This window comes from Trachemys scripta, chromosome 1 (genome assembly GCF_013100865.1).
Source record: "Trachemys scripta elegans isolate TJP31775 chromosome 1, CAS_Tse_1.0, whole genome shotgun sequence".
NCBI classification, from domain to species: Eukaryota; Metazoa; Chordata; order Testudines; family Emydidae; genus Trachemys; species Trachemys scripta.
The window spans coordinates 119,612,767-119,626,313 of record NC_048298.1 but is presented as its reverse complement, the minus strand read 5'-3'; the positions used below and the strand labels follow the sequence as shown (position 1 = coordinate 119,626,313).

General features: G+C 43.3%; 1 protein-coding gene across 2 annotated transcripts in view; it reads left to right on the top strand.

Moving 5' to 3' along the window:
• Nucleotides 1-13,547, top strand: part of ARFGAP3 (ADP ribosylation factor GTPase activating protein 3) — a 75,783-nt gene that overhangs the window by 46,864 nt on the left and 15,372 nt on the right. For both annotated transcript variants that reach the window (XM_034783307.1, XM_034783297.1), the window contains 3 exons: nucleotides 6,353-6,478; nucleotides 7,422-7,544; nucleotides 13,002-13,139. In XM_034783307.1, the coding sequence (XP_034639198.1) occupies nucleotides 6,353-6,478; nucleotides 7,422-7,544; nucleotides 13,002-13,139 (387 nt within the window). The remainder of the gene's footprint in view (nucleotides 1-6,352; nucleotides 6,479-7,421; nucleotides 7,545-13,001; nucleotides 13,140-13,547) is intronic.

Genomic DNA, 13,547 nt, shown 5'->3' with positions numbered 1-13,547 from the left:
CAGTTGATTTGTGGTTGCGAATCAGATAGAGAGGCTGGTACTCTAATTGACATCTATAAATCATTTTGTGGGTACAAAAATACAAGACAGAAATTTTTGAAACTTTATCCTTAGTTCAAATACCTTTATTCTGGAAAAAATAAAAAAGGTTTAATTTTAAAAGTTCTACTTGATTTACATGTATATTAAAACAAGTTTGTATAAATGTGATCTTGCGTGTATTAGGATGTTCATATAAACTCAGTGCACGTGCTTGAATCTCACTTTAAATGCGTAAGTAGAAATATGCACACACTTCCCCATTCACATAATTCCTCCCCGCAGGAAATGCAAAAAGTACATTAAGATAACCTTATAGTTGAGATTTTCCATGCAAAAGTTTGGACTCCTGGGACAGTTATTACAGCAACCCTAATTTTCATATGTTGCTCATGTTTAGAGGGTTAGTCAGTAGCAAATACTGTTGTCAAGGTAGCACAATTGTTCCCCTTACAACACCCTTTTCTGCAGCCCAGCATCTCCCACAATTACTGACATCTGGGCTGCTCTCCTCTCTGCTGCTCAGAGGCAAATCAGTTTTGGAGCTGCATGAACTAGCCATGCCCCTTCAGTTCCTGCCTACTGCACATTTATCTGCCTCCGTGGCACCATAGCATGCGGATGGTGGTTTTTAGAGCTCCTGCCTTCCCATCTGCCTGGGGAGGGGACGGGACGGGACTTTTTTGTCAAAATTTATGGCAGTGTTGAGCAATGACGCTCCTCCCTTCAGGCCAGTTTTTTTAGCTGGGTATTGGAACCCCCTGTCGTCTCAGCTGCAGTGCCTCCCTGCTGGCTCCTTTTGTCTTCCAAGTATGCCAGAGCAGCCTAAAAAAGCACCAAATGACATCCAAGTGGTGCTCCATCATAAGACTGCCCTTCCAGGCTCAGCAGATGGTGAGTTGTGCCCAGGCTGCACCAGGTTATGTCCCTACCTCTATGTCCTGGGGCTGTGGGTTGCACAGGCATGTAGGATCCCCCTGGAGCAACTGCGACTCTGATGTGGGAAAAATGGATTAGGAGACTATGGGCAGAGTGGGGACAGGCTTCAAGGATGACAAAGTGGACCCCAGTCATCTGACTCAGGGGGTAAGTCCTAAGGGGCCCCTGGAGAACAGAAAAGGCAGACTTACAGGGTCACAAATCCTCTCCTTCACAAGTCCTAAAATGGGTCCTGAGTGCCCTGGTAAAAGAAGTAGAGCTTGTAAAAACACCCCATCCTTCCCAATTCAGCCAGAAGGGGTCTGGAAGCTGTTCCCCTCATGGGGGAATGGGACCCAGCAGGAGAGGTCTTGGAAGGAGATCTCCCAAGAGTATTTAGGGCCCTCAGCAAAGCTAGCCGCAAAAGGCCTCACCGAAGCTGCAATGGAGCTTGTATGTTCGCTAAGGAAGCTAAAAAAGCTAAAAAACCAAAGAAAGCAAAAACAGGGAACAAAAAGTGTAGAAGATCTAGGAGCTATGAGTCTACTGACGACTCATCCTTCACAGAGAATGGAGAATTGTCAGGCTCTGTCACCAGTCAGGATCGGGGAAAGACTCAGTAAAGATTTTTTTCCTCCTGAGAAATTCATGGCCATGTGCAGCAAGGTTGTATCCACTATTCAGATTGTCTTAAAAAAAATCTGGAGAGTAAGTCTCTGAGCAAATTTCTCCCCTCTAAATCCTCCCCTGAAGCTGCAATTTCCGTACTCTCCTTCAAGGATATAGGGATGAATAGGATAATGAGATTAACAGAAATTCTCTTAGCTTCTATAGGATTCATATACCAAAAGTCCCAATTACTGAGATACCAAAGGTTGATGCTGACTTGGCATCCCTGGCTAAAGGTATGTTTATCCCCTCAGAAGGGGAGTTCTATTCTAAGTATTCCCACAGATAGAAAAATGAAGGCCAGAGTTTATAACAGAGACTGATCACATAACTACAGATAGCATAATCAACTACTTTAAAGACTTTGAGGCCTCCTCGGCTGCTTTCAGGGTATCCCTAGCAGCTGCTTGATTTGCAAGGGCATCTCTCTACTGTCTGGAGGATCTCAGAGCCCTCAAGGATACATATCATCCTGACTTCAGCTCTGTTTTAACTAAAGTTTCCCCGACAACTGCATTCATTGCTGACGCATCAATGGAGGCAAAGAGATTCCCAACCAAAGCCATGGCCTCAAACTCGGTGACCAGGTTCCATCTATGGCTCTGTCACTGGAAGGTGGATAGCTATGCAAAGCAGGTGTGGTGCTCTGCCAAATTCATGGGAGCCCTGACTTTTTGAGAGGAGCTAGACAAGATAGTGGCGGCAGTGCTGCAAGATTTAAAGAGGACCTTCCATGCCTTTAAAAGAAAGGACAGACTGGCCTTCATCCTCTCATAAATAGCAGCGAAGAGACAGCAGGTTCTCCAGAGGAAAGCTGTGGAACTGTGGCTCAGGAGGAAAGACCTGAGGGAATCCTGTCACTCCCAAAGCCTCTTTATGACAAAGACCACGTAGGTCTCTGCCTGAAGCTGAAGATTGGAGGCAGGGTTTTCAATATCCTGGAGGTATGGGTTGCTTCAATCATGGACCAGTAGGTCATGTAGATAGTGAGTCAGGAATACTCCCAAGTCACGGGCTCTACACCATCTGTTTTTCATCCCATCTGCCATATCTCCCTGTAAAGAATGGTCTAATGCAGAATGAGATTTCTGTCCTGGATATGGGAGGAAGAGAGTGTTCCCTCTGAAGAAAGATTTTCAAGCTTCTTTATAATTCAGAAGCATACAGAGGGAATCTGAGCCATTCTACAGCTCAAAGGGCTCAACAGGTTGATGAAGAAACTAGTGTTTCAGATGGAGACCCTAGCCTGTTTGGTGTCTCAGAGCGGCTCGCTTGGCCTGTCAGGCTTTTCTGCCTCATCTGAGGGGCAGAATGGTTCAGATCCTGATGGACAACACCAGCGCCATGTTCTATATCAACAAGCAATTTGACCTCTTTTTCCCAAGTGGGATTTGTACTGAGAGCCCTGACAGACCATCCCTTCAAACCACTTACATCAGTGTCATCATTTTATTTGTCCATAAAAACTTATCTTCTGAAAGTCAACATATCTGCCAAGTGAGTGTCAGAGCTGGCGGTGCTCTCTATGCAATAACCTTACTGCATGTGTCATGAGGACTAAGTGATGCTCAAAACTCTGGAATCGTTTATTCTGAAGGTGAACTCTTCTTTCCAAGCTTCCCAAGGGGTGCTTCTACATTCATTCTGTCCAAGGACACAGCATCCCACTTAGGAGAGGTGGCAGTCCTTAGACATCAGAAGGGCTCTGAAAATTTACCTCAAATGTAAAGAGTCCACAAGGAGATCCAGGTACCCTATTTGTATCCTTCCATCTGAAATGCCAAAGACTCAGAGCCTCCAAGTCCTCTTTTGCTAGGTGAAATGGACTGTGTGTTGTGGAAGCATACAAGGCATCAGAGATTCCGGTTCCATAAGGGGTCAGGCACACTCCATGTGATCGCTGGCGACCTCATGGGCAGAAAGAGCTACTGCATGCACAGGTAGCATTCGACCAGGTGACCATCACATTTATGAAGTGCTACAAGGTAGATTTCCTATCCTCTGCAGAGGCATACTTTTGGCAGGAAGGTTCTGCACACGGTGGCCTGGAAATGATTTTGCTCATTGAACAAATATAGATGGGGAGGGATCCCATTTTTTTATTTCTGACCTTTTCTGTAATCCTCCCTACATCTGTTTGCTGCTCACTACTTCCCAGACTTCAAGAATTGTGGGAGACACTGAGAAAGAAATTTTCCATTCTGCAGCTGATAAATTCCTTTCTGCTAGCATTGTCTCCCACAGTTCTACCTACCCTGGCTGGCTTATGAGTTGAGTCAAATATTAAATGGAATAATTATCGGGAAATTGTTATCTCTGAAATATTTATTTATGATATTATGCAGGTGTTACAGCTTGGGAATAATTCTATAAAGCAGCTGCAGGGGGACGTGGCCACATGGCTCCAATACTGATTCGTCTCCATGAGCTGCATAGAGAGGAGAGTAGCTAAGATGTTGAGAATTGTGGGAGACACTGCTAGTGGAAAGGAAATTATCTGTAAAAAAAAATTTGTTTCCATTTTACGTATAACGTCTTGAAAAATTCCTTCATTAGGGCTGAATTTTTTTCTAATTGGTCTGCCTAAAACTGAGTTTGTTGATCAGGACATAGTGGCGAATGAAAAACAGACACAGGGATAGATATCTTTATTAACTTAATGGTGGGGAGGGGCACTGTCCATGCACCCTCTCTCTCATACCAAGCATTTGACTGGATCCAGAGTGGAGTTACAGGGCTCTCACCATGTAACCAATAACTTGTGGTAGATCCTCTTCTCCCTAACCCCTAAGACTCAGCTCACTTCTAAATCCTGTTGCCACTCTCCCTCCCCCATTCCTCCCATGCCGGGATAGACTATAACAAAAGGGATTTCAGTTTGAGAAGACATCGTGTCTCCCCATCTCCTTGTGGCAAAAGGTCCATCAGAAATATCCCATTCTCATTTACTACTTTCATTTTAGCCTTTATCCATATTGGACACCGCTTGCAAGTTTTGATGAACTTCTGTATTACCTCCTAATATTTAAATTTTTGTTCTTACTCCTTTTAACCTAAACTGTTCCTCCACAATTTCTAGATTTTTGTCAGTTTACCCTCTTGGGGGAATTTTTTTTCTTGATCCTAAAAACGGGTAATCATTTGGACCCACAGCATCCTGGAAACACAACTAGATATATGCCTCAAAGGAAGGGAGGGTGGGGCAGCAATCACAGCAAGATGGCTCCTGGTTGCCTGGGAAGGCTTTAAATGGGGGGAAGGCAGTCATGAGAGCCAATTAGCCCCCTTAATTGCTTCCAGCTGGCCAATGGGAGGCAGAGATGCCTCTATCCCAAGCACACTCCCACATGCAGTTTGAGGCGCAAGGAGTGGCAAAGCTACAGTCCGAATGTGAGCTCTCCCCCTTCCTGGTTCAACCAAGGCCGCTCATCCTCCACACCCACTATGATATGAGAGGAGCAATTTTTTTTCTTTTTATGTAGAGGAAAAAATTTTCACCTATTTCAGTGGATAAAGAATACTTTTTAGACTGTGTTCAAACGCTGGTATATTTGGATGCTTGAAACTTGGCATGCAAACACTCCTTAATGAGGAGTAGAGTATATGGTACATTTTTGGGGGTGGGGGGGAACATATGGGTTGACTTAAGAGAGGAAAATTGTATATCGAATTTTCACAATACAACAGTCTAAAGCAGTGGTTTTCAAACTTTTTTTTCTGGCAACCCAGTTGAAGAAAATTGTTGATGCCCGTGACCCAACGGGCAGAGGGTTTGGGTGCAGGGGTGAGGGCTGCAGGGTGGGGCCGGGAATGAAGGGTTTCGGGTGCAGGAAGGGGCTCTGGGTTTGGGGAGGGGCTCAGGGCAGGGGATTGGAGTGCGGGGTTGGGGAACCAGCTTACCTCGCTCTGCTCCCAGTCAACAGTGCAACGGAGGTGCTAAGGCAGGCTTCCTGCCTGTCCTGGCACCGCGGATCGTGCTGTGCCCTGGAAGTGGCCAGCAGTAGGTCCAGCTCCTAGGCGGAGGCACGCAAGCAGCTCGCGTGGCTCTCGCCCACAGGCACCACCACTCCAGCTCCCATTGGTTGGGAACTGGCCAATGGGAGTTCAGAGCCGGTGCTTGGGCCGTGGGCAGCGCGCAGAGTCCTTTGGCCCCTCCGTCTAAGAGCTGGAATTGCTGCTGGCCGCCTCCGGGGCGAGTGCAGTGTCGGAACAAGGTAGGGACTAGCTTGCCTTAGCCAGGCAGCACTGCCAATGGCACTTTTAACAGCCCAGTTGGTGGTGCTGACCAGAGCCACCGCAACCCAGTGCCTTACATTCCGCGACCCATTACTGGGTCGGGACCCACAATTTGAAAACCATTGGTCTAAAGGTGTGCAATTCGAAACAGACCACAATTGCATACTTTCTGACCTGTACATCTATGTTTAAACACAGATTGAGGCACTGGCTGTTCATGCTGACCCTTCTGTCCCCTGGCTTTCTTCTCTAGCCACCTTATCTGTCCAAAAATAGTTTGTTTGAAATAATTGTAAAAACTGAATGCATTAATATTGATCACTTAACTTTTGCATTTCCTGACTTATTTTAAGGTTCCTACAGCAATATTAATTTTATCTCTATTGTCAAATGGAGTTTTCTGTTGCTTTCCTACTAATGTTACTGGATTGGGAACTAAGGGTTAAGAATTAATTTACATTTATTACACATCTGTGTATTTTTGTTTTAGTGTATCATCTTTACGATTGGCCTACAAGGATCTTGAAATTCAAATGAAAGAAGAAAAGTTAAATATGGCTGGTAAAAAGAAAACTGAAGTAGACAGACTTGGCATGGGATTTGGCAGCAACAGAAGGTATGTGAAATTCTGTAAACTGTATATAGCCCTATACATTTACCCTTCACTTTATGCATGTTTTGATGAGGGAAGTATAATTAATATTACAGGGATCAGAAAGGAAATAGAAAATGCATAATTGACCAGGAGCTATTTTTAAATCTGTTGCCAAAGAATCTGGTATTTGCCATTCTTGGAAGCAGGATACTGGACTTTATGGCCTGCTGGTATGGTAAATCCTATATTATGTACAGTGCATCTCACATTAAACAAAACAGCTAACTGAAGTTTGACTTTATGTTCCCAAAGGTTATTGTATCGTGCCTCTCCACCAAATTTCTTCTCAAGTTAACTGACTATCAGGGAGCTAGCTGGTATGTTTTTACTGAGCTTCAAGTCCTGTAAGCTTAGAACACAGCTCCTGTTTAGAGCTCCAAGTCATTAAAAAAGCAGGCTTAGCAAGCTTTAAAATCAGAGAAGATGGCCGGCATGTTCTCAAGCTTGTTTGACAGTGTTAGAAAATATACAGTGCGGACTTCAAAGCTTCCACCTCTGTCCCCAAACTTTAATTATTCATAGCTTTTGGATGTCCTATATTGGTAAGCTTTCTGATTTGTACACATTTTTAAAATATTTTACAATTCAAAAGTATGTTTTTTGGATGTTAGAATCATAGAATATCAGGGTTGGGAGGGACCTCAGGAGGTCATCTAGTCCAACCAACCCCCTGCTCAAAGCAGGACTAATCCCCAGACAGATTTTTGCCACAGATCCCTAAATGGCCCTCTCAAGGATTGACTCACAACCCTGGGTTTAGCAGGCCAATGCTCAAACCACTGAGCTATCCCTTTCTCCCCCCTGAGATCGTCACAAAATCAGGGTTGCAATTTGCTTGAGTTCAGAGTTGTACTTAGTAGTCTCTTTACAAGTTAATGATTTATTTATTTATTTATTGGTACAGTGGCATTTCCCATTCAGTAATCTCAGACATGCAAATGATAGAACAAGAAACACCCACAACTGCAAAACCAAGAAAAAAATACAATGATGAAGATGATTCATATTTTTCTTCCCCTAGTTCAAGGTAATGTATTAAAATTTTTGTTTGGATGTGATAAAAATATTGATATAAAAAACAAGACAAGGCAGCATTGCACACAACTCTGCATCTGTTATAGTTTAGAGTGAACTCATTTGAATGGAAAACTTGCAAAATAGTTGATTTTAATATCTCAGTGACAAAAATTTTCAATAGTACCTGCTTTTATTTTTGAACCTTTTTACTATTTTAATAAGTGAAGAGTTTTGGTTGGAAGGTGGGAACCGTTTAGATTTCTTTCTGCTGATTTGGTGCAGCGTTTTTGTTTTTTTTCCCCTCCTCCTCTATTTTAACTTGGGCTTGCCGATGGGTCTATTTTATATGTTGCATTATTTCTTAATTTGGGTGTGTGTATTTGCAAAGCCAGTGGCGTATGTAGGGGATAGGAAAATCTGATTTTTACCATTTTGGTCCAGTGGGTTCTGCATCATGTTAGCTTATTCTCTTTCTTCACTTATTGGTCCTTTTAGCATGCGTAACCTAACTCTCAAACCTAACAATAGGCTTCCTATTAAAGTCTGACACTAGAATGCTGAGATTGATAGAAATATATCTAATTATACATCTGTGTGGTCAAACATGGAAAACTTAGATATTTCAGATGTATCTCTTTCATATATTGGTAAGCTTTCTGATTTGTACACATTTTAAAATATTTTACCATTCAAGGTTATGTTAAAAACCAAAAGCAAAGGAAAAATGTTACATTTTCGTTCAAAGCGCATATTTATGCATGATAGATATTGCTATCCCTGAAGGAAAAAAGAGCAAGTCCTAAAGGCCTTAATTGCTATGAAACAGTTGTTCATAGATTGAGGTAGGAACAGATGGTGCTTTTATAAATCTTAAGTATTGGGTTGCTGCCAAAGAAACAGGAAAAAATAGGCTTTGAAAAATTGTACCTAGTTACCTGCAGAATGTCCAATTAAAACACAAAGACTTTAACGTCACTACTTTGTAACGTAATCACTAGTGGTAGAAATGCAGGCATGGTACCAAATACACGGGCAACAATGTTGTAAAATAAAACATGACCCATTTGAATGCTTCTATTTGTCCCATGAAAAGAGCTCTTATTGCTCTCAAATTATTCATTAGTTCCTTGGCAGTCAAATTATGAATTATGGAAGAGGTTTTTATATCTTTGTTCAATAATTAGACGATAAATCATGACCTAGCTGTTTATTTTTGTATTAGTCATGGTAATAGCAGAATTTAGTTGAAACTGGTGTACAAACTCTCCACTTCAAAGAGAATATAGCCAGTTAGACTTTGCGGTTTCTACCACAGTAAATCTCCTTCATTTTTAACCATAGCTATGAAAGAGAGGAAGATTATTTTAATGTTGTCTTAATATACATCAGAAGACAAAATAATTTAGCTGGAGATCAGACCAACAATACATATCTGTAATATAAGGGTAAAATCCTTTTAAAAAATTGTAGTGTCTTCAAAAAAGGAAACAAATCTAAACAGTTGAAAGTCTAGAAATTTAAGTTAAGGTACCAAACAACATGGGAATTCCCTTAGTCTTTTTTTGTTATATTTATTAAATATTTGGCATTCATTGGGAGTTGAGGAGCAGAATACTTCACACAGCTGTGAAGCTTCACAGGGCAGGAGAACAAGGATGCAAGGACATGGGACTTAGGAACTCTATGTCAACCTTGGCTCCTCGCTCCCAAGCCAGTCTCTGAGTCAGCTTCTCTGTTCTCCCTAGTTTTGTTGTTGCTGCCCCTCACTGCTTCTCATTGTTCCCTGCATCCTATCCTTACTAGGCTTCTAAAAGCTACAGAATTGGCTGATGGCCTCAGTAAGTAAGGAGGAATGATGGACTTGATGTGGCCTCTACTGTTGTCCACTACAGTTCTTGCAGTTATATGCCTCCCCCTATACTGGGGGAGCAGGATAGTAGGATGCATATAACTCAGAAGCTGATGTGGTAAATAAGAAGGGCTGCAAGATACTCTGATACTAAGCCTCTGGAGCTTGGAGCTCTGCTGTCACTCTGGACTGGTGGTGAATGAAAACATAAGAGTTTTGTAGGAGTCACATAGATTACGTGAAGTGGGAGTCAAGCTACTTGTGCTGCTGCTGAGGATTGCTGCCTTCCTGCAATTTACTTCATATATGATACCACATTGTAAATCCTAAATTCTAGTCCAGCGTTTCTCAAATGCAGCCACCAGTGGATTTTTTTACATCCACGACAGCCTCCAAAACATGGGCGGAGATTGGGGACGGGGCAAAGCAGCGCCCCCTCCCTTCAGTGCCTACTGTTGCTCCTGAATAGCTGTTACCAAGGCCAGTGAGATGTGCTGTTCGATGTTTGTGCTGGCGCTGAAGCAGGGATCAGCACCCTGTACCACGCAGCCTCCTTGGGGGTTCTGGGCAGCACCTCTGGAGACACGTGGGGCCAGTGTGCGTGGTGCCAGAGGTGACTCTTCGCAGTGGAGGTGGCTGCTTCCCTGGGCAGCTCCCCCATTCCCACCCCGCTGGGACACAGAGAACTTGGGTCTCTGCAGGCCCACCTTCCCCAGAGCGTGCTCTTGCTAAAGGGCTGCGGGAGGAAGGGGCAGAGAGACGGGTTTGTGAGAATGACCACCAGCAAGAATTGGCTCCTTATAGTTCTGATCCATGTTTAGTGATGGTAATTTATACCAGCAGGGAATCTGCTCTCTGGTTTACTTTTTAACAGTTCCCAAAACACCTAACTGATATTTTAATCTCTGCCCTGCAAAATACCCATTATTTTAAGTTTTTTAGAATTGGGTGTCAGTGTGGATCCCACTGTAGATGTGTGTGCACACGAGAGAGGTTTGGATTTTTTTGTTGTGTTTTTTATTAATAGCAGCATCTGTTGGGGCCATGCATGGGCCCTGTATCTCCTTGTGCTCCTGTACAAGGGTATAAATGGTAGGGTGGTTGCAGTCCTGCCTCAGTTCCCTTTTACCCACTGTGACAGCAAGATAGCACCTGATGAGTGTCTGACCTGCTAGTTCTTAGCTCAGGCTAAATTCCTGCACATCTTCAAGAAAACCTTCAGAACTACTTTTGGTCTTCTACATTGACTGCCATGAACTTTTCATCCATCTGAACTGAACTCTGCAGTCAAATCCTCAGTAGGCCACTCCCTGCAGACAGACTCCCTGTACAGGGCTTCTTAAACCTTCAGGCTTTAAGCCCTGTTCATCCTACATGAACATGTAAATCACAAGGTGTGAGACTAAAGCTTCATCGTTTGGAACAGTCCATACAGGTCTCATCAGACCCTGAGGAGACCAGCTTCAAAGTTCTGCTAGCAGATCAAGCCAGTTTCATCCAGTGCCCTGTCAAGCAGACAAGTGACCCCAAAGCCTACCACAGGGAAGACAGCGCTGAGTAAAAACCTGTCCCTGAGGGGGCCTGCTCTGAACACAGAGGCAGAGACTACAAGTAGAGCTCAGTGTCTTCTCAGAAGGACAAGCTCTTTAAAGCCTCTGAAGATAAATCCACCAAGTCATGGATGGTTGTGAGGTTTGGGGAGAAGGAACAGCGTATGGTGCAGCACAATCCTCCAGCTCTGATGATGCAACCTTCTACATCAATACTCAGTGGAGAGGATCCTCCTAGATGAGAACTAAGACAGACATTGATGCAGAGACTCATACTGGTACAGATTTTGTTACCGAGAACATCATATACTTCAATGCCACCCATGGAGGAGGTCTACTCCACCTCATAATCTCCAGGGCATGCATTCACCCTGTCTTCCAGTGGAGAGCCCTTTCTCCTGAGGTCAGTGGTTTCAATTTACTTTATAGGGTTCAGCATCCACCAGCTCATTAGGAATGGCATTAGCCTGTCCAGTACCTAGCAAGCTAGCCAGCCATATTCCTGTTGCATGCCACCGAGGCCCTATTGGGGGTACTTGGGCCCACCATTTCAGGCATCCAGAAATTGGTCTCCACCAGATTTGAGGAAGAGGTCATTCTCATCAGCGTCCCTGGCCAGACTACCTATGCCAGAATACCAGAGAGAGCCAGATTCAAGGATGGAGCAGCACCAGCACTCTGTATCACTGCCAAAGGATCCTTTGTCTTCATCACATGACAAGATAGTATTCTTAGCATTGGTACCATCACCGGATGACTTTAAAGCATTCCAAGAGCTCTTTGTGAGGATTGCTGAAATTCTAGAAATTGAGATGTCTGTCATATTTGAGAAATCCCAGAAGCTATTTGACATATTGTCAGCTTCTTGTCCAGCCAGAATTGCTTTCCCTATAATGAAGGACCTGGCCAAGGTCATGTGGCAGACACTGTTCAAGATAAAGCCCACTGGGAAACAAGTTAAGAAGAGGTACCAGGTACCTCCCACAGAGTTTGAGTTTTTCTGTACTCTTCCCAGTCTTGGCTCTTTAATCATGGTGGTGGTATAAGCAGAGTATCCCCAAAGGACAAGGGCTACAAGGCATGACCTTGTACTCCTGTGCTTGTGTATAGCAGCATGTGGCTAATTGTGGGGTGGGAGGGTCTTAGAGCCTGGGCCCCAGCCCAAGCCCAGAGGTCTACATTGCAATTAAACAGCCCCGCAGCCTGAGCCGAAGAGATCTGGCACAGGCCAACCGCAGGAGTCTAATTGCAGTTTAGACATACCCTTAGTGGCCAAGATGACCATACAGATGGTAATGGATGCTTCTGATGCCACAGCCACATCTGGATGCCAAATATTGGAGAGCAGCACTTCAATCTCTATTTGATACAGCTGAAACTACTCACTCCCACTGTCCAGGGAAGACACTGCTTGCCAGTCACCTTCAGTGGTATCCACACTGACCACATAGTGAAAGAAAAAAGAACAGTTACTTACCCTGCAGTAGTTGTCATTCTTTGACATGTTGTAGTCAGTGTGGATCTCACAACTCACTCTCTGCCCTGATTTTTTGAGTCCTCAACAGCAAAAGCTTTGAATTTCAAGTGAACTGAGGGAGGGTTGCTGCTGCTCCAGCCTTCGTGTCCTTTCGTGGCTCAGGAAACACATGTAGACCTGATGGACACTGCTCTTCAAATTCCCTCCCTCAACCCCTTTCCCCCTCCAAAAAAAACCCCACTCCGATCTTAAGCATGAGCACCTACGATGGGATCCGCAGAGATTACATCTCAAAGAATCACGGTTACTATAGAGCAAGTAATCATTCTTTTCATATCATACCAGTATTTACATATACATTTCACACATATAAGTAATAATTTTGCAGAACCTTCTTAGATGATGTATTCTTCCATAAGGAGAAATACTGACAAAACACATTTAGCTTAAGTTTCAAAGCCATTTGTAGCAGTTTTGCCTAGTTTAATCTGTTAGCTTTTGCAGGCATTAGTAATTGCGGAATAGCTGGAGTGCTTTGAGTTAAATAAAATAGGACATTTTATTCAATACTTTTCTTCTTTTTTCATTCAGGTACTTTGATTCTGCAGAGTTGAGGAGCAGCACTTTTTCTAAATGGGATGACAATACAGATTCCTTTTGGAAGAAAGAGAGCAGTAACAGAGACACCGACACATTTCTAACTTCAAAAATTACAGACTATGCAGACAGGTATACAGAGATAACTTGTACTAACTTCAGTACAAAGAGCTAAACCTACTCATCTAATTTATGAGCGTAGTCCTGATGACTTAAATGGTACTGCCTGTGAGACTAAGACTAGCAGGATTTGACCAAAATGTTGATAATTAGTAATGAGGTTTCCTTACATATGTAGCATGAGTTTCTTCTGTTTCCCTGTGTAACTTTTTGTCATTTATTACTACTTATTACATGTTGACTATTTATTGAGTGTTCAGCATTGTACAAGACACAGTCATTCCCCAAAGGGTTTATAATCCAAAAGACATGCACAGAAAAGAAAATGCAATGTAAGAGGAAGTAAACCTACATTGTTTCTATATTTTTAATTATTCTGATCCTGCTCATTTTTCTTCTGTAGACCTCCTGCCTCCTACT